We start from the raw sequence: 22263 nt of genomic DNA, 5'->3' as shown, positions 1-22263 counted from the left end.
TTTAAAGATTTTATTTTTTCCTTTTTCTCCCCAAAGCCCCCCGGTACATAGTTGTATATTCTTCGTTGTGGGTTCTTCTAGTTGTGGCATGTGGGACGCTGCCTCAGCGTGGTCTGATGAGCAGTGCCATATCCGCGCCCAGGATTCGAACCAACGAAACACTGGGCCGCCTGCAGCGGAGCGCGCGAACTTAACCACTCGGCCACAGGGCCAGCCCCATCCCCCTTCCTGACTTTTTAAAGCAACAGGCTCTTTAAACTTGAGATATCAGTAATCTACAACCATGTTTGAAATTTCCTTTGTTTTGGGGCTTTATCCTTAGTCACAAATGTCTCCCATGGCTTCTCTACAAATTGTCTTTGCGTCTGGAAGACACTTCCCTTACTTACTGCACACAAACCTGGCATACCCAAGCGCAAGGTTACTATTTCACGTCACTGCATCAGACACACGAGGGAACGCGGAGGGTACACGAGCGGTAAAGGCGACACTGGCCACAGACTCCTACCCCTGCCGTGACAGCTCCATGCCCTGCTCTCCAAACCTCTATTGTAAATTCCGGCTAGAAAACCTGCGGTCACCTGTAAAAGCTATTCCTAGTTGGGAAACCTTGCTGAAAATACCCTCTTCCTGATTTGATGTACAATTACTGTCATCTGCAGGGAGTTTAGTAATATCGGATATTTTGAGGGTTAATAAAACCAGAAATTATTTAGAATTCTTATTTTAGTGAGATTTGAAAAATCTAATCTTTTAGACGACTCAAAAAATGGTTTTTCAAAATCATAAATATCTTAAATCTGTATTTACAGTCTAAAAATAACTTCAAATACATGGAATTCAAACTAAAATGATACTGGATTTTATCATCATTCTATAATTATATGAAATTATGCAAAAAGAGTCTATTGTATTTTAAATTGCCACTAACAATCGGGAAATTAAAAATATATGTATTTAAAATGCACAAAGCCAAAATCTATATAATACAGAGCCATGTTTTTCTTTTAGCCTAGATGAAAACCTAAATAGGAAGATGAAATGTGCTCCTGTCACAGTTGAGTGTTTAATGCAAACAGGATTTTGGCACCAGAAGGTTTCAATGCAAAGGGTAACATATAGCATAGTACTCAGTGATTAAAGGACTTACATTTCAGAAAGAAATGAATTTTTGTTCAATGTGCTCATTTGGTTGGCAACTCGTTTTAAAAACGTCTAATTGTAAGCCTTGATGTCAAAGACTGCCGCCTGGTGTCCCTTTGATGGGCCATATTGTGACACCTGGGGCTGAATACACAACATAAAAAATATGTACTAATTATTGTCTTATGTTGGGACTGCTTCTGTTCCTGATTCACTTGTTATTCCAAGCTCACCTAAATGAAAATAAATTTGTATAAAAAAGAATAATCCCCTTTCACCAAGCTTGCTTCATAATATGAGAGTCCATGGGGTTGAAAATATAACCCAGAAATATTGCTGAAAGAGAGAGAATTTCAGGTGATCCTTACGTTGGAGCTAGGATAAAGATAATTTGATTGAATAACATCATATATGTGATATCAATTTGGCGGTAATAAGAGATGGTGCAGATTGATAATAAAATCAGTTCTGTTTCTCAAAACATCCAAGCCACAAATTTGATATACAAAAAGGCAAATTAGTAAATATGGGTAAAATTCATACAGAAGTAGTAAAGATAACAGATGTTTTCTCACAAAAAGCACATATAACAACCTTCTTTAACAGAAGTGGAATGTTTACACAAGTTCATGGCTGGGGAATGACCTAACAGGTCATTAATAACCTGTAATTTCCACAAGGAGAATGTGTACATTTGTGACCAGCACCTGGACGTGGTCCTGTTACTTTGGACGGTTCGTCTGTGTGTAAATGTAGAAAGAATATACCTCAATGTACTCGGGAAACCGAGCTGCAACTAAGCAGCACAAACCTGGATAAGCCCTCTCTTGATTTCGCAATTTAGAACTGTTAAGGCTGGTAGAACCCAGCTGTTGGTTATTTATTTTTTCCTAAAATTTTCAAGCTACTCTTTAAAAAGTGGAATTTATTCCTTTTCTAGTCTTGTCATGCTTTTCAGAGTGTAACGGCCCTTCATCTCTTGGTGAGGATGTTGATGGTGATGGTTTGGCTTTCCTCCCCAGGCTGTGACGTGACAGTGAAGCTGCACGCAAGACCTACAAATAGGTCTGTTACAATCTGAGCTGAAGGTGAGCTGCAGGGATGTCAGCGGTGGGAAGCTAAGAAATGTCAAACTCCAGAAGTCTGCAAACCCAAGAACTCTGCTAAGTCCTATTGTTTCCGGTTTAATACTAAGCTAGTGAAGCCCGTAATTTTATTATTTTAATAATTATACATCTGCAGCAGCTTGGCTTAAATTCAGGCCACAGACGAAATTTTGGAAGTCTTCTCTCCACCCCAAGTCTTTCTGGAACCAACTGCATAAGAGTTGTCAGCTTCAAAAAATTCCCACACCTCATAGCACTGCTCCAGATGGGGTACTCTGAGCTGAGTTCAGTCCAGTGAAATAAAAATGCATGTAAGGGGCTGGCTCGATGGTGCAGTGGTTAAGTTTGCACACTCCAAGGTGGTGGCCTGGGGTTCACTGGTTCAGATCCTGGGCACGGACCTACACACCACTTATCAAGCCACGCTGTGGCAGGCATCCCACATATAAAATAGAGGAAGATGGGGAGAGATGTTAGCTCAGGGCCAATCTTCTTCAGCAAAAAGAGGATTGGCAGTGGATGTTAGCTAGGGGCTAATCTTCCTCAAAAAGAAAAAAAAGACTGTAAGGCAACTGGGAGTTTATACCCCACCACAGGCCAACTGGCTTGAGGTCTTTAATGCTGGCGTCTGGGAGATGCTCACAAGAGTCATTGTATGTTCTTTCTCACAACTCTTACCAAATTCCAAATGAACTGAATCATAAAAACCCCACTTTCCAGAATAACCCCCAGGGTCTACATCATAGGGTCTTAAGGCTTGCTCAGACATCTGCTGATATTATACAATGGCTCAGAACATTCTTCTCATTAATAACAGCCATCACCTTAACCCATACCTAGAACAGACAGGATTTTAGTGCCTGTCAAGTCCGGATTTAAAGTCAAGTGTGCTGCCAACCTGCAGCTCTGCAGGAAAGGAAAGCATCATTGGAAACAAGAGACTCTTACAAACACTAAAGAATGGGGACCAATGATACAGTGCATCTTTTAATTCTACAAATGAGGAGAGAGTCAAACGGTTTATCCCCAAACCCCAAACTTCCACTGATGCCAGAGCAGCGGCTGGGACTCAGACGCGCTAACTTTGGGTGCCAGGCTCGGTGATCCTAACAGTGGCTGGCCAAGGGAAAGGATGCCCCTCCGTCTGGGGAGAAGGGAACTTCTACGGAAGAAGCTTCAAGCCTTAGCTGAGTTTAGGGCCTAAGAACCTTGACGATCGCCCTTTAACTGATCATCCGCCGACAGCGGAAAAGGAAGTGCTTTTGAACTGAACGACACACTGCTGTGCATTTGTACCTTATGCTCCCAGCCTGCCATCTGAGTTACCTTGCCTTGAGCTGCAGCGCAAAGAACCCGAGAGAGGTAGTAATTAATTATAATTTGTTACAATTTAAAGATCACAAAAGAAATGCTGAAAACTGGCTTAGGAAAGCATTTTTCAGTGTGAGGGTATTAATGACGAATTCTCCTGAGCCTTCAGTTGGTAAAATGTCAGAGACGGTGACAGTCAGTTAATTGCTAGCACGATTCACAATGCCTAAGAATTGACAAGGCGGCTTTTGTAGCCCATTATCAAAGTGTCAACAATGATTATTGCCAATATAGTCATACAAATGCCAATGGCAGGGCAGCTGTTTGCTCTCCAATGGGTTCCAGGGAGAAGGTAATATGTTAAAAGGAATCTTCTTCTTGTGACCCTACGACTCCATTACCCAGGCTTTACTTTACCTAATAAAATCAGACGTGAGTTTGGAGAACTGTGCAGGACGATGAACGAAATGCATATCTGTGCAAATCCCCAGGACTCTCTCTCTCAAGAACACGGGCTTTCTCAAGAGTCAGGTCCAATCCCCCGGAAATCAAGTGAGTCTAGTTATGTTTTCTTTTACTCGCCCGGCTTCCCCGCTGAGTGGCTTGCTTGCTGGCAGCATGCTAAGACTGTCATTTGTAAAAAGCAGTCTGCTCAGCGATAATTACTAATTTGATGTCACACTGGAATCGCAGCGCAGCTGTGAAGAGATCGACCACCAGGGAGATTCGCATTTCTCTGTCTCATTTAGAGGGGGCTAAACTGCTGGAGCCATGAATGGAAGATGCCCTTCCATTAAAAAGGAAAGAATTAAAGACTAAAACAAGTCATAGCAGCTGTCAGAATTTGACAACGGTTTAAGAAAAAAAAGCACCGTTCTGCTCTTTTTTTTAGAAATTCAAGACATCCGTATGTGCATGTTCTGATACTTGTTGCCATGAAAGTGATTCCATCATTGTTGGAATAGAACTTCTTTATTCCCTTCAGTTCCAGCTTCATTATCATGCTAATACAAATCACACTAATTATGTGTCAAGCTGAAATCGAAGGGATGGGACTTGTCTGCACCTATATCACTAGATATTTGAAATGACAGTTTTAAAACTTGTCATCAACAAGTTAAAAGTATGGGAAATTAAAACAGTTATAATGACTCGAAAGAAGAACTAAGAATTCAGATTACTAATTAAGCCATGTCAATGGAGATTCTCTGAGAAAATTGTTCTTTGCACTGTGACAATCATTTTGTAGAAAATATGGTTATGCAAGGATAGCAATGAAAATAACATTCTTGCAAATCATTTGGTTTCATTTACAAAAGGCTAAAATGTAGAAAGTATATATTTTTAACCTTCTGCAAATATTTCTAACCAGAGGTAACATGATTGTTTTGATAATGTTTGTGGTTTTATTTGTAAAGACAAAGAATAGCATGTTTTTTGGAAGAGTCAAAAATATTAACTGATCATGGAAAGAAAACCCGAAAATGGACATAAAAAGGAAATTTTTTTTTTTTTTTTTGAGGAAGATTAGGTGTGAGCTAACATCCGCCACCAATCCTCCTCTTTTTGCTGCGGGCGACTGGCCCTGAGCTAACATCTGTGCCCATCTCCCTCTATTTTATATGTGGGACGCCTGCCACAGCATGGCTTTACAAGTGGTGCATAGGTCCATGCCCAGCATTCGAACTGGTGAACCCCGGGCCACCGAAGCAGAGCGTGAACTTAACACTGCTCCACCGGGTGGCCCCCAAAGAAATTTTTCAGAACTTAAAAACCCAATGTTTTTAAGAGTTCAGTTCCATTAATACATTCCACTTATTTTTACGTATTACAGTTTAGTAAATGGCACCTCAGTTGTTGCCAGGTTACAATCAAATTGCCCTATCAGGGAGACATAATGCCCCATTACCAAGGCAGGCACAGCTCCAGCAATGACCAATTTTCATTACTTTTACATTCCATATCTTCAGGCTATCTCCTCTTGCCCTTCCCAGTGAGCATTTGTAATGCAGAGGGCCAGGTGGGGTGGCCTTTGGCCCTGCTCCTTCTGGAAGAAGAGCTGTCCTGCACGCCCAGCCCAGGAAGAAGCAGAGAGCACTGAACCCGTCCGCAGGGCAATCGTGGAGAGAGTTTTACTGTTTACATAGTGCAAGACACAGGAACACTGTTTTGTCAGTGTAGTGAAAGTTTCCTTGTTCCTCTTCATGATTCATGGGATTAACATAAATTTTTGATGATATGTCCTTTAAAAAAAGGAGAGAGAGAACTCCCAAACATTTAGAAGCCAGAACCACACAGTAGTTAGAAATGTGAGCTCTGGGCTGGAACCCTGGCCCCGTCACATCCTAATTGTGGCCCCGTGGACAAGTTACTGAACCTGTCTATTATGTAACTTCATGTACTCAAAGGAAGCCGCCACAGCAGCTACCTCATAGGGTGGTTGTAAAGCTTACACGGCCAAATCCACGTAAAACTGAAAACAGTGGCTGCCATATAGAATACACTCAACAAAGGCCAGCTATTATACTTACCTTTCTAAATCCCAATACATCGAAATTAACAGTAAAAAAAAATAACCCCCTGAATAGGGTGAGGTTTTACCTCTGCCGCTGACTGAGATGCAGCATGGGAACTTAAGCTTCTGGGTCTCAATCTGTCACGTGTCAGGAAGGGAAACTGAACTCTGACCTCTCAAGGTCCTTCCCATTTCTGGCTTCTCTAAGCCCACCCCCAAAGGGAGATGTTTTGAGGAACAATAGGCACATATTCAATACAGGATAGAAGCATCCTAGCAGCATCCTCAGAAAAGTGGGTTTCCGTTAAACAAATTCTATAATTCTATGTCTTTTCACAGAAACCTACACCACTACAGGGCGAAACATTTTTGGAGAGGTGGGCGGTGGAACTGTGGCGATTGCCATGGGTTGGTTTCTGGAAAGTGTGTGGTCCTAGAGGCAGAGCAATGGAGGGAAAGATAAGGAACTGAATGGTCTGCTTCTGATGAAATATGACAGCTACAAGGACATCAAATACTCGTGGCTTTCCTTCATACGTGTCCTTGTTTGATGAATTCTGCTTCAGCAGCAACCACCCCTTTGGCTGTAACTGTCTTTCTTGGCATTGGTTACTGTCAGAGCAGACCAAGCCCTTGGTGATGTAACCTGAAGAAATCAAAATAAACAGAGGGGGGAAAAAAGGCCACCGGCGGTAGTCTCAAGGGACTTGGGAATGAACCAAAAACAGACGCGCCAACATGGAGTAGTGGTGGATCATGTCCACAGTTCTCACTCGGGGGCTGGCTTCTTGTTATGATGCTGAAAAGTCTGTGTTGGCTCTTTAAATATCCACAGTGGGATTTTCTCCTAGGAGAAAATACTAAAGCTCTGAGCTTCTCAGGGACTAAAACTTAAATACCCACTTGAGTCTTTGGCACCTGGAAGAAATGTTTAGTCACAGCAACATGAAAGTGGACTGTCCATCGTTTCTGCTTCTTTTGGCCAAAGTGGGTGCCTTCAGGGGGATGTATGTGGAGGTTGGAAGTGTAAAAATATATTCACTAATGCACAGTGAAAAGACAAACTGTCAGAGAAGGATCCACTGTGTCCTTTTCTCCTCCTACTTCTTAACCCACCATTGTCTGGGCTTCTGCTCCGTCCATCATCACTGACAAGGTCACCAGTGATTTCCCTGCTGACAAGTACAATGGATAATTCTCAGTCTTCATGCTCCCTGACCTTGCAGAAGCATCCAATTCTGGGAAAGCTCTCTTCCTCTGGTTTCTGGGATACTTCTAGAATGCAACTTTCATAAGAGTAGGAACATTGTTTGCTGAGGCGTTTCTCATTAATGGGTGGCAAAACGCCTGCTCATAACAGATGCTCAATAAATATCAGACCAAATGATCCAGACTTTCCTGGCTCATCTCCTGTCTCTTCAGCAGATCCTTTGCAGGACTCTCTTCCTTGACCCACTCCTTAAATGATGATGTTCTTCTGGGCTGGTTCTGGACATGCTTCTCTTCTACTCCATACACCCTTTCCGGGTGACCTCATCTACTTCCCTGTCTTTGCTGAGCATCCTTCCCATGAGGTTTCCACGCCCTTTTTTCCAGCTGAAACACTCTCTACAGCCTCTCCTGCCTATTGGACATCTCTGTTCTGATGCCACATTGACATTCAAAGTACTCCTCCCACTCTGCTCCCATTTTCAGCCAGTGGAATCAACACCTACCCAACTGTCCAAACCAGAAACCTGGGAGTCATCCTTAACCCTGCCCTCCCTCCACACACACTCCCTGGAACCACTCACCTCCCACACTCAATCTCCGAGTTCTGTGAATTCTTCTTCCCAAATCTCCCTATGATCCATCCTCTTCCATTATCCCAACTCAGGCCACCATCTCATCTGGGTTATTTCAACAGCACTTCCAACTGGTTCTGCTGACCTCTGCGGCTTCATCTCACCCTCCAGCTACAGCACCAAGCACGGCCCGCTCTGGGCCCTTGCACATGCTGCTCTTTCTCGCCTCTTCCCCTGGCTAACTCCTACTTATCCTTCAGGTTTCCAAACACCTCTTCCAGGAAGTCTTACCCTGACCCCACCAAGCCGGAGTTAGGTGCCCTCGTTACGTGCTCCCTGTGAAAATACTTATCACATGATGCTGTCATTCCCTATTTAACGTCTGTCTATGCTGCTAGATGTGTCTGTGTGGTTCACTATTTCAGCCCCTCACGCTAGGACAGTAACCATAAAGATGCTGACAAACACTTCTGAATGGATAAATAAAAGCAGATTTCCAACTGTGTAAAATTCCAATCAAAACTGAATGATATCATTCTAAAAGAATTTAATTTAAAAAACAAAAACAAAACGTTGAGCCTAGCTTTAAATAGTCAAAAGAAGGCACTTCCCAAGGCGATGAGGAGGAATAACCCTGAGTACAGAGGTGCCTTCCAGACAAGCAAACGTCAGTTTTGGTCAATTTATGTTTATATCCACAAAGCTACTTCCCAAACTTATTCAAAGTGATCCTTCAAGTTGAATCTGTTTATAATCTTGCATAAAAAACTAAATGTGGTTCAAATATTACCTAATGTCCAGTGACTCAGGAAAAGATAAAAAGATGTGGTCTCCTCATCTCTAATTCTTTAAGCAAAAAAACACTCTAATCGTATCTTAACATTTTATAGTTGGAAAGGAGTCTGAAGCTCATCTCAGCCAGCATTTTACAGGTGAAGTTGAAGCTCAGCAGCCTCCTTTTACAGGTGAGAAAACCGGGGCTCAGAGAGGCAAGAAATAATACGTATTCAGGCCACGCCTGGCTAATTAGCGATACGGCAGGGCTGGGACCCTGTGGCTGAGCTGTACCTGCCTGTCTGCATCCTAAGTTGCTACACAGGCAGCGATGTTTTCAAGACCGTGTTGCATGTGAAGAATTTCTTTCAACCACACTTAAAACTAAGAACGATGTCGTTATTCGACAAAGAGGGATGGGCCAGGTACTCCAAGGAAGAGAACTAAGGTGGAACACTTCTCAGTCCAATAATGTGTTTTTCACGGGTGCGGCAGCAGGAGAAACGGGAAGAACCCAGGGGTGGAAGTCAAGAAAGAATGAATGAGGGGGCGGCCCCATGGCCGAGCGGTCAAGTTCACACGCTCTGCTTTGGCGGCCCAGGGTTTTGCCAGTTCGGATCCTGGGCACGGACATGGCACCACTCATCAAGCCAGGCCATGGCGGTGTCCCACATGGAAGCACTAGAGGGACTTACAACCAGGATATACAACTATGGACTGGGGCTTTGGGGAGGGAAAAAAACCTCCTTAAAAAAAAAAAGAACAAATGAAAATAAGAGGTCACACAGGCTGGCAGGACCGCGGTGAGGAATGTGTCAGGGGACTTACCTTTTCTTTGTCACTAGCTTCTCTAGCCACTGTGGAGCCCTGAAACACACAGAAAAAATAATAAAAACATGCACACGCCAGGCATCGGGTTTCACACATTTAAAATAGGCAGACATTCCAGGGCAGAGCGCAGAAATAACTGCTCTGCTCTGGAGCCACATTCTGAGTGAGCGCTGTCCCCTCCCCAGTCACTAGCCTCCGCCCGCGCGAGAGCTGCTCCTCTGCAGGTGTCCTGTCCACTTGTCAACCACCCTCTCCCTGTCATGTCACCTGTGTGTCTTTTCCCTGGTTCTTGTCCCCCAGCTGGAAATCAGACAACTTGACAATCATTGAACCATCACTTACTAAATATGGGATCAAAACCACACGCTCCTTGACTCAATTGCCAGAAACGGTTGGTCTTGGGGTCTTCGAGTGTGAAGTGGGCGGTCAGCTGGCCGCAGTGACCGCTGGGGTATTAAATGCCTCTTTTCCCACATTAGGTCCTCCAGATGGGGGCATGTCCTAGCCCTTTGATGGCCTCTCTCTCCTGTTTTGGGCTAGTGAGGACCATATCTTCCTCACTTACTATGAGTCAGACCCTGGGGGTGCTTCGCTGTGGAGATCCCTTCAAACACGCATGTTCACTTGCCTCCCCTGTGCCAGGCCCTAGGCTGAGCACAGAGTGGAAGAAAACACAGTTCTTGATCTCGGCGACTTCTACTCTACTGCACTGGTTTTTGAAACCCTGCCTCAGAGCTCTGGGGTTGTCTGAGGAGACCCGAGTCCGCCTCCGACAGGCGGCCTTTGGGTGGAGTTCAAGAAGAGAAACCTTCCTTTGTTTGGGGAAGATTTTAATGCAAAAGAAATGCTGAAAAACAAAGGCCAGTGAATTCCTAACTATGTCAATACAACAATGACTATTTATTCTTTGTGCTCCTCAGTGACCATCGTGGTGTCTCGCACAGCAATGCTTGGCGTTTGCTGAATAAATGGTTGGAGAAGGATCACAGACCAATTTACTGCTCTCCCTTCCCCTCCAGCACTGGACACCCAAACCACGACTAGGTCAGCACAGAGATTCGTCTACCTGACCCGTCTTAAACAGACATTTATTGCCCTGGATACCGATCATTAACAGAACTTGCATGTGACGGAGAAAGGTCAAAGTAGCTTCTAGGATGGCCATTCTTAAATCAAAATTTTATTCTATGACCGTCTTCCATTCAAGCAGTTCAGGCATTGATTAGGATGTGTGGAACCTGTAATTCATAGATGAGGTGACTCGACTAAGGTGTCTGCTCGTATTGGGGAAGAGAGCCAAGACCAGGCCAGGGTCTCCCTCGGGTCAATTCTCCATCCCCCTGGCGCTCAGTATTCCCAGCTCTGGTGGATCCAAGAGGCACTGCTGCCAGCCCCGGGAAAATGTTCAGTTTCTTGGGGACGTGTTGGAGGAGCACAAAGATGACCCACCAAATAAACACGGATGATGTGAATTGTTCATGAAGGAAGACCTGTGGCCCGTTCCACAACCACAGCACACAACTATCACTTGCAACGGCCTGTTCCTCCCTTTAGGAATTCTTGAATACAGGCCAAAAATATTTTCCTTTACACACTGATTTCTAACGAGGAATGTTCCCAAATTAAAAAAAAACGAAACACCAAACTGGGGACATCTGTAATACTTGAGCACTGCCTATCCTACCAGGCAGAGGAAGAAACCATTTATTCCTCTTTGTATCTTTAACCAAGTTTTTGGTCTGTGTGTGTTCTTTCCCTCCTACAGTATAATTTACCCTGCTTCTGATTCTCAGCGAAGCTTCATCTCTATGTGAATGCAGATCATTAGCCTGGAAAAAACTCACCAAAGTTCAAATTAATTCAGAATAAAAAATTAAAACAAAAATAGGAAAGTAAGATTAGTAAGTCAAGGCCAAGAGTTTGAGCCATGAAATGATGCCAGATGTCCAGGTTCCATCACAATGGAAAGTTCTGGCAAGAACAGAATTTATTTATTCTACCAGCTAAAAAGGGAGATGAAATTATGAAGTTCAAGGCAAATTCAAAGTATAGTGTCCAGTCTGTAAGTATAATTTACATCAAGATATGTTTACCAGATGCCTACTTGAACGAGGCACTATCTTAGGCATTTCAGGGGGATAAACAAGAAAGTAAGACAAAAAATGTGCCTTTAAGTCACTTCCTCACTAGTAGAATGGATGAGACAACCACATTTCATTGACCAATTTCCATATGCTACGCTTTAGGCTGGACATGACCTCTACATATGTCGTTTAACCCTCACAATGACCCAACAAAGGCAGGTAAAATTATCCGTGTTTTACAGATGAAGAAACTCACTAGGTTCAGCAACTCACAGACTCCTAACTAGTAAGAAAACCAGGACACGTGGCTTCAGAGTTGAGGTTGCTCTGGCTTCTTACATGGGGGAGTCAGACCAGGGACCAGAGTCCTGTGATCCTCAGCAGAGGACACTGAGTAACACTGCAGAGGCTTTGTGAGAGAGATGGTGCTGGAAAAGAGGTACATACGGGGGCGGGGATTTCCACCAGGGAACAAAATGGCTACGACTCGGAGGCAGATAGAGCACAGCTGTATTTGGGAAGCTTATACGGTTTATCTGAACTCCAGAGGGTAGGAGATGAGCCTAGACCATTTTCCTTTCCTTAGACTAGCTTTTCTCAAAGCGTGGTTTAGCACCCTGGGGCCCTAAGACCCTTTCAGGGGTCTGCAAAGTGAAACTTATCTTTATAGTAATGATGACACATCATTTGCCTTTTTCACTGTCTTGATACTCGCATGGCTACTGCAAAAGCAATGATGGGTAAAACTGTTGGCAGCTTACCACAAATCCAGCAGGGCACCAAATGATACTACTACCGTCAAAAATATATGAAATATATGTATATGAATGTCCTTGATGAAGCAATGAAATTATTAAATCTTGACCCTGGAGTACACATCGTGTCAATATTCTGTATGGAATTATGCACAACACACTTCTGTTTATAAAAAAGGAATGGCTAAAGAACAGTCATTTTTGTGATGGTTTGAGTTATGAGCTAAACTAGCTGCTTTTTTATGAAATAACATTTTTACTTGCAAGAATAACTGGCAATCTACGTTTATTCAGATCTGGGCATTTGGAAAATATTTGCTCAAAGATGAAGAAAGCTGCTGGGCTCGGCTATGTGCAGGGGGCTGCATGCTGTCACTTCAGAGAAAACAACTGACAGGACTTGTTGCCAATGGTAAAATTTGAGCTTTCGAGTGAAAATTAGAATTTTAAAAAACCTGTATCCATCACCTTGAGCTTGACAGCTTCTCAATACTCAGAGACTTTTCTGATAAGACTGGTGATGATATTAATGTGACTTCTTGACATAGTACACTCATGCGTCGCTTGATGATGGGGAATACGTTCTGACTGAGAAATGCGTCATTAAGCGATTTCGTCATCGTATGAACATCACAGAGTGTATTGACCTAGATGGTATAGCCTACTGTACATCTAGCCTGTATGGTGCTAATCTTATGGAACTACCATCATACATGTGAGTCCATCATTGACCAAAATGTCGTTATGTGGGAATAACTGTATAAAGAAATGTGTCAGTTATTTGGAAGAGCACATAACTCAGTGAACCCATCCGTTCCAAATGACCAAAGCATGATGCATTCAGACAAATGCATGCAAAGAGACTAGCAGATTTTAATGATGCTGCATGGAAACTAAGCTTTGAGGAATTACCAGTTGTCAGGTTTTGGTATAATATCTAAGAATATCCACAAATTTCTGAAAGAGTTAAAACATCCTCCTCTCCTTTTCTAATTATATATTTGTGTAAGGTCTGATTTTCTCCATACACTTCAATCAAATAACAATTGCAACCGACTGACAGCAGAACCAGACAGGATATTCCAACTATCTCATTTTAAGTCAGACATTAAAGAGATCAGCAAAATGCAAAACATTGTCACCTGTCACTAAATTTTTTCATTTGGAAGATACTCTATTTTTCATAAAAGTATGCTAACATAATAGTAATATATAATAATTTTATTATTTTAAATTAAAATAAGTATTTAAAAATTTCTCATGTTAATTTCTAACATTGTAAATATCAGTAGACACAACCTAGATAAGCAAAAGCTTTTGGGGGTCTTCTTTTAAGAGTGTGAAGGAGTCAGATCAAAAAATTTGTGATCCACTGATGAAGACCAAAGTGGTTGGCAAACTTTTTCTGAAAAGAGTCAAGAGGGTAAATGTTTTAAGCCTTGTGGTCCACAAGGGTCTCTGTAGTAACTACTCAACTCTGCCATTATAACATGAAAGCAGCATATGCAACACAGAAACAAGGTCATGGCCGTATTCCAATAAAACTTTATTTACGAATATGGCCAAGCTGGATTTGTCATGCAGGCAGGTCATAGCGTGCCAACTCCTAACTCGGACATTCTCCATCTAAGTCAGGGATCCTAGAAGGCTGACCATTTCATTACACTCTCACAATTTCCAGTGGAATGCTTCTTACTCAACGCCATTGAAACAGCCTGTCTCAGGGCCTGTTCCCTCTTCTAGAAATGTTCTTCTCTCAGCTCATTCCCTCACCTCCTTCAGGTCTGCTTCAGTGCCATCTTTCCAGTGAAACCTTACCTGACACCTTCTTTGAAACGGTATCCCTCCCCATTCTTTCCCGCCTTCACTTCTATCCATGGCACTTATCACTTCCTACTATGCTATAGGACTCACTTACCACTGTTACTTATTGTCTGTCTTTTCCCACCAGAATGTCAGCTCCTTGAGCCTAGGTTTGGTCTGTTTTGCTTATCACACTATTCCCAGCACCTAAAACAGTGCCTGGTACGCAGTTGCTGTTTAATAAATACTCGTTGAATAAATCAGACATGATATCTGTGAAACGTTCAAGGGTGTTCTAGTAAAACCAGCAAGTAATCCTTGCTTAACACGAAGGAGTGTGCGGCTAGTCGCCTGGTGGCTTTAAGCTCTGGGCACCTCCTGAGCATTCAGCACAATCACAATATTTACAATGTGGATGAACAAGCTTAATTATTTAATACAAATTAACAAAATCACTCTCACCTTTAAATCGTATTTCCTATATACAGACAAACGGTGGCTGAACACATTTCTTGTAACAATCACATAGATTTCAACTCCATCAACATTAAGCCGGTACATGCCCAAGAACTGGGGGAGGAGGGTGATCCCGTGACATTCCACTATGTACTGCATAAGAGAGAAAGAAAGAGGAAAAACAATGTTATCCAACCAAAAGGTGCTCATTCACATGCAAAATATAACTCTTCTGCCTCTGGTGTTCATATAAAGTGAAACTCTCTAACCATCAAGGTCCTTTTTGCAGAAAATGACCATGTTTGTATTATCTAACAAGCATCCGCATTGACCATATATACACAGATAAGAAAATTCACCTTTATCTCCAAAGAGATATTTTTTCGTAAGCTTCTCAACTAATTTGTAAAGTCAAAACTGGGATATAATTAATTATGGAGAGAGCCCAGTGTTAGAAGCTGCAAGGGTTGAACTCTAGTTCTAGCTTTTCTATTTCTCACTGAGACGGGGATGTCTTGAGCCAAGATGCCCACCAGAGAAACGGCTGAAGGGCAGGTGCCCTACCACGGAAGGCTCGCTCCTCGCCAGACAGATGGGATTCTCTGGCCCCATGCTGGATTTCATCAAGTCCACTAGACAAGTCCCAGCTTTGACTCCACTGCCAATTAGCGTTGCAAAAATGCAACATGAGTCTATAGGTCTTTAAAGACCATACTCTAAAAGGCCACAAGATGGAGACACTTCTCCTTAAAAACCTATCTTTATAAAATGGGTCCCCCTGCACTCTACAAAGCAAAGTTAGATTTTCCTTTCTTTCCAATGAGGGAGAAAGAAGATTTCAAAAAAACCTCTTTTATGTCCACGATATGTGTGTGAAATGTCTAAGCTATGGAACAGCATGAATAGTATGAATCCAAAATTGTAAAAATTGTATGCATTATGCATATTTACAAAAGAGAGGTGCCTGGAAGAATGGTGACCAAAATGGTAATGGTGGAATTTGGGGGAACTTTGCCTTCTTCCTTTTTTAAAAAATTATACTGTTTGAATTTTTCTGTTTTACAATGAGCACTTTATAAAAATAAGAAAGTAATTAGAATGCACTTTCAAAATCTTTAGTGGTAAACACCGTCAATAAACAACTCTCATAATATTTGTCCATCTTAGAAGTTAAAAAGCCTTTAGCTTTTATCACTAAAAAAAAGATGAAAAGCATCTGTATGAGTTTCATTTTTGCCACCCAGAATTTTGGCAGATTTTAAAGACACTTCCGCCCTTTTTTTTTTTTTATCATACTGCCCATACTTAAGCTATATATTTGAATTTGGTATATTTTCTGAGTAGAGTTTCACCTCAACTTGTTCTTAATTTGAGGTCAGATCAGTGAAACATTTTCTATTTCTCTCCTTTTGAAAAACAGTAAATTAACTTGAGTTTTGCTAATGGAAAACAGGTGGTAAAAAGTCCTTGGTTAAAAATAAAATGTCTCACAACTGATCTAAAGAAATAAAAAGTGTTATTGTCCCTCACCTCTGAAGAAAGATGGTTGGGTGGGCCTTAAAAACACAGAGGCTACGGGAGTCTACACTGCGTAAGCACAGTAGACAGAACGTAGGTTTGTGAGCCAGAAAGATGTGTGTATATATCCCGGTGCCTCGATTTACCAGCTGTGGGATCTTGGGCAACTTACTAAATCACTCATCATTTTACTTCCATTTTCTGGAAAATGAGCACCATAGTTTGTACTATGAAGGTTATTGTGAGGATTACAATAAAAGACATCAGAATTACACAATATCTGTGTACTGTACTATACTCTTCCTCCTACTGCAGATGACAGTAATAATAATTATTTTCATTCAAAACTCTGATAAGAAACGTTACTGCTACACCTATCTGCTTTGTGCTGCAAACCAACTCTCAGACGTGTTCTGGTGTCTATGCTGAGGGAGGCTCTCCAAGTATTTTGGTGGCTCACAGGACGTGCCCCCTGCCCTGGGGGGGACACACCAGTTTCAGTTTGGCCATTCAACCCCGCTTTGAGCTGGTCTGCTCAGATGATTCTCATCGTGGCCTATCTTTTCAAAGTCCTGCCAGTAGAAGAAGTCTCTTTGATGAAAGCCTGTGTAGAGGCCACAGGGTACCGTGGAACAGACCGGATACTAATCATTATTCACGTTGATGAACATGTTAAAGAAACCTTCTGAATACTACACAGGAAATGGCTGACAAGCTTTTTTTTCCCCAAGGAAAAATACCCATACAGATAACATTCTACATTCCTCTATCTTTAAGATTAAATAAATTATTACATAGAAAAAATATAACAAATCAGGTCTCCTTCATCAGCAAGTTTCTACACGCACGCGTCCTCAAAGGCACGGCTCAACTCGGAGGCTCTTGGATGAACATCTTGAAAAACAGAGATTGAATAAACAGAAAACTCCTGAGTATTTGGGGCTGGCCCGGTGACGTAGTGGTTAAGTTCGTGCACTCTGCTTTGGCAGCCCAGGGTTTGTGGGTTCAGATCCCAGGTGTGGACCTACACACCGCTCGTCAAGCCATGCTGTGGCAGTGTCCCACATACAAAATAGAGAAAGATTGGCACAGATGTTAGCTCAGGGCCAATCTTCCTCAAGCAAAAAGAGAAAGATTGGCACAGATGTTAGCTCAGGGCCAATCTTCCTCACCAAAACAAAACAAAACCCTGAGTATAGAAATATGTACAAATCCACAAACCTATTAAAATCTCTCACATTAGATTCCAGTACTGACAAGCAGCAGTGGGTGACAAAGGTTTAGAAAGCATTCAAGTGTCAAAAGTTTGCAGAAAAGAAAATTCTACCCATTCATTGAATTTCTACGTGGGAACACTGGGAAAAGAATACACTGTTTCATTTTAGTAGAGGAACATTTCACTGGGTCTCTGAACACCAGGGGTGAGGGACCTCTGTACTGTAGCATATGTGTCACTGCAGGTGGGAGGTGACACAAAGAGGCCTGAATGCTAATCCTTTCAATTCTTCCCCAGCTGACCTGGGGAACGCTGTGCACAGACTCTAACACCAGTGGGCACATCTACAAGGACTCCGACCCGCACATACTGCTAGAGGTAATCCCACGACCAGGGAGATGGCCACATCTCTGGCTGGGCTTTCAACACGACTCAGCCACATCACGCCGCTGGGAGCCCTCTTAGTCCAGCTCCACATTCACTAGCTGTGTGACCTTGGGGGAATTACTCAACCTCTCTGTGTCTCTGCATTTGGAGAAGGGGGTAACAATAGCACTTAGCACATAGGGTTTTGCAAAGACCATGAAGATCAGGGACATGGGAAAGAAGGGACTGCTGGTGACTCCAGCAGGAGCAAGAAGAAACCAAGGCCCTGGGGCAACGGGTGGATAAGGACAGAAGGAAAGGGTAAGGGAGGGAAACTTCCAAGAGCACCTGATATGTTCCTAAAATGCCCTCTGAGAAATACTCTCCATAGAATAAAGACTTCCCGAAAATGAATACGGTTGCATACACATATTTTTGTATGTGTGTACGTATTTGTTTATAAAGTGAGCAAATACTTTTGTAAATATAAAAGAAACACTAAAAAATTACATTTCTCACATGTCTTGATTTTAGGATCAGAACTCTGAGAATTCTTCCTTCAAGAACTTAAACATCATCGACAAATTAACAAAATAACGTAAATAAATGCTTCAAAAATAAGAGAAGATGTATTGGGGGCACTACAATAGCATGTCTTTCTTTAATAATCAATTATTTGGCATAAGCACCTTCCTTTTTTGAAAACATCCTCAGCATCAGTTAATTTCTTTTTAACATTGTTGATTTGCTCGTAAGGCAATCTAAGCAATCTCTGCTTCCTCCCTTCTACATGTTTAATTTCTAGATTGCAGGAATGGAGAAATATCAATTTAATCCCGAGGGTCACTCTTTAAGAAAGGGACCAAGATTTCTTTCACTTTCAACCACTGCCTTGATGTGGCTACCAGGCTATCTACGTGCCCGTGAGAAGGACAGAATCAACACTGGTGTTCCCTGTCTGCCATGTTAATGTCTCTGTTTACAGACTCAACAGCTGCAGTGCCCTGGGGCAGCCTGGGAGATTCCCTTCTAGAAGTCAGACGAGTCTGCTGACTTCCCTCCATCACCTGCAGACACGCTCTTCCCTCACATCAACACAGAAGCTCTGTCTGGCACCTGGCGTGGCAGCTCAGGACGACACTCAGCGTTCATCTGAATAGGCACTGACTATTTACTCCCAAGTTTTTAAAAAGTGAACTTGGTAACCATCAATTCTCATTATGCTTACTATACAGAGCGATTCAGTCACAGTTATTCTTAGGGTCAGTGTCCAGATTCTCAGTGTTAAACTCACTGCATCATCTACGTTTGCATTTTAAAATGCTGCTTTTATTAAGTATTTTGCACTTTTGCATTTTCATAGCTGGACACCTCATGTCACCTCGCTCTGCTATTTATCATGCAGCAGCTTCTGTTTTTCTCAAGCATGTTCTCAGAGGCTTATATTTGCTCACAATGTTTTGTCTGTACCCTGTGTTTCCAACACTAAGAGATTTTACCTTTTTGTTTTTTTAAGGAAGATTAGCCCTGAGCTAACAACCACCACCAATCCTCCTCTTTTTGTTGAGGAAGATTAGCCCTGAGCTAACATCCGTGCCCATCTTCCTCTACTTTATATGTGGGACGCCTGCCACAGCGTGGCTTGACAAGCGGTCCAATGGTCTGCACCCGGGATCAGAACCAGCGAACCCCGGGCCCTGAAGTAGAGCACGCGAACTTAACTGCTGCTCCACCGGGCCGGCCCCCAGATTTTACTTTTTTCTGTGTTTTTTTCAAAAAGCTACTTGTCAATGATTCCATGGTGTCATCAGCAAAACCAAATGCTCCCTCTTCATAAGTCTCCCTTAGAGCTTTTTCCTCTATAATCGTGGGCTTGTTAGAACGGTAATGCAATGATAAATTGATGTGGTGAGATCAGAATTTTAAAAACTTATGAAATCCAACAGCCACAAGACCTCAGTTTGCTTTGCTGTCAGACGCTCAACAAGAATAACAAGTATTATGAGTCCCCAATTTGTTGCTTTTCTCATGCAAAATGAAATGCCATTAACAGATTCACAGCTGACTGAAGGTTTCAGCCGAGAGGACTCTAAGTGACGCACCGCAGCAGATAAATATTTATGTCTCCACAGGATGGTGTGAACCTGGGCGCTGGCTTTTGGAAATTGCTGTTATTATCATGTTTCTCCCCTTTTTTTAGAGGCTTGAAGTGACAATTTAATATAGCACCGAATTAATACTGCAGTGTAAAGTCTTGTTTCAGTTAATGTTTTTGAAAGGTTAAATTATCTGTGATCCTTATTTGTGCCTCTGGCTATGTTTACAGATCATTCCAACAACATACTTGACATAAAAGAAAGAAAGAGAGAGAGAGAGGAAGAAAGCCAGCCAGCCTGAAATTAAGGACTGCTTTGTTGTACACTGACCAAATAAATAAATAATTCAAACGTTCCCTGACTTGATGTTTTGGGAGAATGGTCTACAAGTGTCAGCTAATATAATTTATTTTGGTTTCGAATAGTTTTTAAGTCAAAAAAGAATGTAAGGGTGACTACATTGAAGCTAATGTAAATACAAAACTTTACTGCTTTTCTTAAACTTAATAAAACCAGATTTAAAAGGAACAAACACTCCTCTGGACTGTTTATAAACATTCTTAGTACTGAGATAACAAAGATATACCCGAATGCAAACACTGATGTCCCTAATCCTGTTTGTTACACTATAATAAAGACCCAGAAGTAACAGTGTCATCAAAGATGAAATGACTCTGTAAAACATACTCTATCATAAGTACATGTGGCGTTTACTCATTGACTACAATAAATGTGCAGAACGGCGTGATGACCTTTGAGAGGCTCTGCTGCCCAGCTGTGGCGTGCGGTCCACAGCCTTCAGTGGGGACCTCCTTCTGGGTCTGCCTTTCTGTCCCTTTGGCCCAACACGGGAGCTTCCGGGCGAGGACTCCAGTGTGCCCCACCAGGTTGGCTGTGGCCTGGTGGGGCCTGGTTGGCAGTTCGACTTCTCCCTCTGTCCAATGCTACTTCTTTCCTCTTCCCTACATAGGCTTTGGTCTCTAATCAAGCCCAAACTGTGCATGGGCTTCTGCTTGTACAAGTCACTCTGCTGCGAGTCAGCAGACACAAGAGGCAACAAGCTCCGGCCAGGAACTGTAGAGCTTAGGGCTACTGGAAGTAGAATTTAAACACAAAACTTTAATGCAAAAACGCTTAAAGAAATAAAGGATGCGATTTCAGAGATGAGCACATAACAAGAAACTCTGAGGAAGGAATTGGCAGGTTTTTAAAAATGGATCTTCTAGAAGGAAAAATATGATTAATAAAATAAAAAAATCATTGAATAGGTGAGCCAACAGATTAGAATAGTTGAAGAGAGAATCAGGACTGCGACTAATGAGGAAATGACGCAGAATCGAGCAGAGATGTTTGGAGACGGAAAACGGCAAAGAAAAGTTAAGTGACATGGAGGCCAGAAACAGAACGTCAAATATATAGCTGCTGGAGAAGCAGAAGGAGAGATCGGAGGACACAGGCGAGGTATACTGACAAAAGGACGACAGAATTTCCAGAAACTGGAGAAAAACTGTAGCAGAAAATGTGTGCTGGTGAGGCGGCTGGGGACCCCCCTGGAAACCTGGGGAACAAATGACAAGGACGCTGGGACAGAGGGCTCCAAAAGTGCCCTTAGCAAGCGGTGACTCCCTGTCTGCAAAGTGGACCCTGGAGATGGCAAACACCTTCCCGACATTTCTAAGAGAAAAGCAAGAAATGTGTCTCCAGCTTCTGACAGCAGAGAGTCTCTGTGGGGACCTCACCTGTAGTCACATAGTCCTATGGTACTTAGAGACTTAAAACTTGAACGTACTTGTCAAATTTCAGTTGACCTCTCCTCCAGATAGGGAACAAAAAAGCCAAATGTTTCTCCTGTTCTAGAACACAGGGACTGCCCTGCTTCTTACAGGACTTCATCAGCATCACCTGGGAGCATGAGAGAAATGCAGCATCTCACATGCACCCCGGATCTACCGAGTCAGAATCTGCGTTTTCACAAGATGCTTGGGTGTTCTGTCTATAATCAAAGTTTGAGAAGCACTGATGGACGGTGTAATTTTTTCCTCTTTCAGCACCACACTCCCAATTTTTTTTTTTTTTTGCTTGAGGAGGATTATCCCTGAGCTAACATCTGTGCCGGTCTTCTTCTACTTTGTATGTGGGATGTCTCCACAGCGTGGCTGATGAGTGGAGTAGGTCTGCACCTGGGATCAAAACCTGCAAACTCGGGCCACTGAAGCAGAGCGCATGGAACTGTAACAACTCAGCCACAGGGCTGGCCCCCTACACTCCCAATTTTTTAATTTTAATTTTTGGCTTTTATGGTTCCTATTTTCTCAAGTTTTCCTCTATTCGTGGCTCATTCTTCAAATGATAACGCCAACCCACAGTCCTTCATGGGAGGATAAAAAGGTGTACTCCAAGGAGGGTCCAAAAAAGTCAAGTGTTCACCCTAAAATCGTTTACTGAAATTTGAGGTACCAGCTAGCTTATTCAATAAGGAGTTCAGAATTTTAGCCATAATTTCTA

At 42.5% G+C, this 22263-nt stretch overlaps 1 protein-coding gene across 3 annotated transcripts in view; it reads right to left on the bottom strand.

Annotated features, from left to right (window-relative positions):
• PIP4K2A (phosphatidylinositol-5-phosphate 4-kinase type 2 alpha) overlaps window positions 1-22263 on the bottom strand; it is a 164952-nt gene that overhangs the window by 20958 nt on the left and 121731 nt on the right. For all 3 annotated transcript variants that reach the window (XM_023631945.2, XM_023631946.2, XM_070255270.1), the window contains 2 exons: window positions 14569-14715; window positions 9462-9500 (listed from right to left, as the gene is read on the bottom strand). In XM_023631945.2, coding sequence (XP_023487713.2) covers window positions 9462-9500; window positions 14569-14715 — 186 coding nt within the window. The remainder of the gene's footprint in view (window positions 1-9461; window positions 9501-14568; window positions 14716-22263) is intronic.

Source organism: Equus caballus, chromosome 29 (assembly GCF_041296265.1).
Source record: "Equus caballus isolate H_3958 breed thoroughbred chromosome 29, TB-T2T, whole genome shotgun sequence".
Lineage (NCBI taxonomy): Eukaryota > Metazoa > Chordata > Mammalia > Perissodactyla > Equidae > Equus > Equus caballus.
Note: the sequence above shows the minus strand (reverse complement) of the source record. Positions and strands in the feature narration are given on the sequence as shown.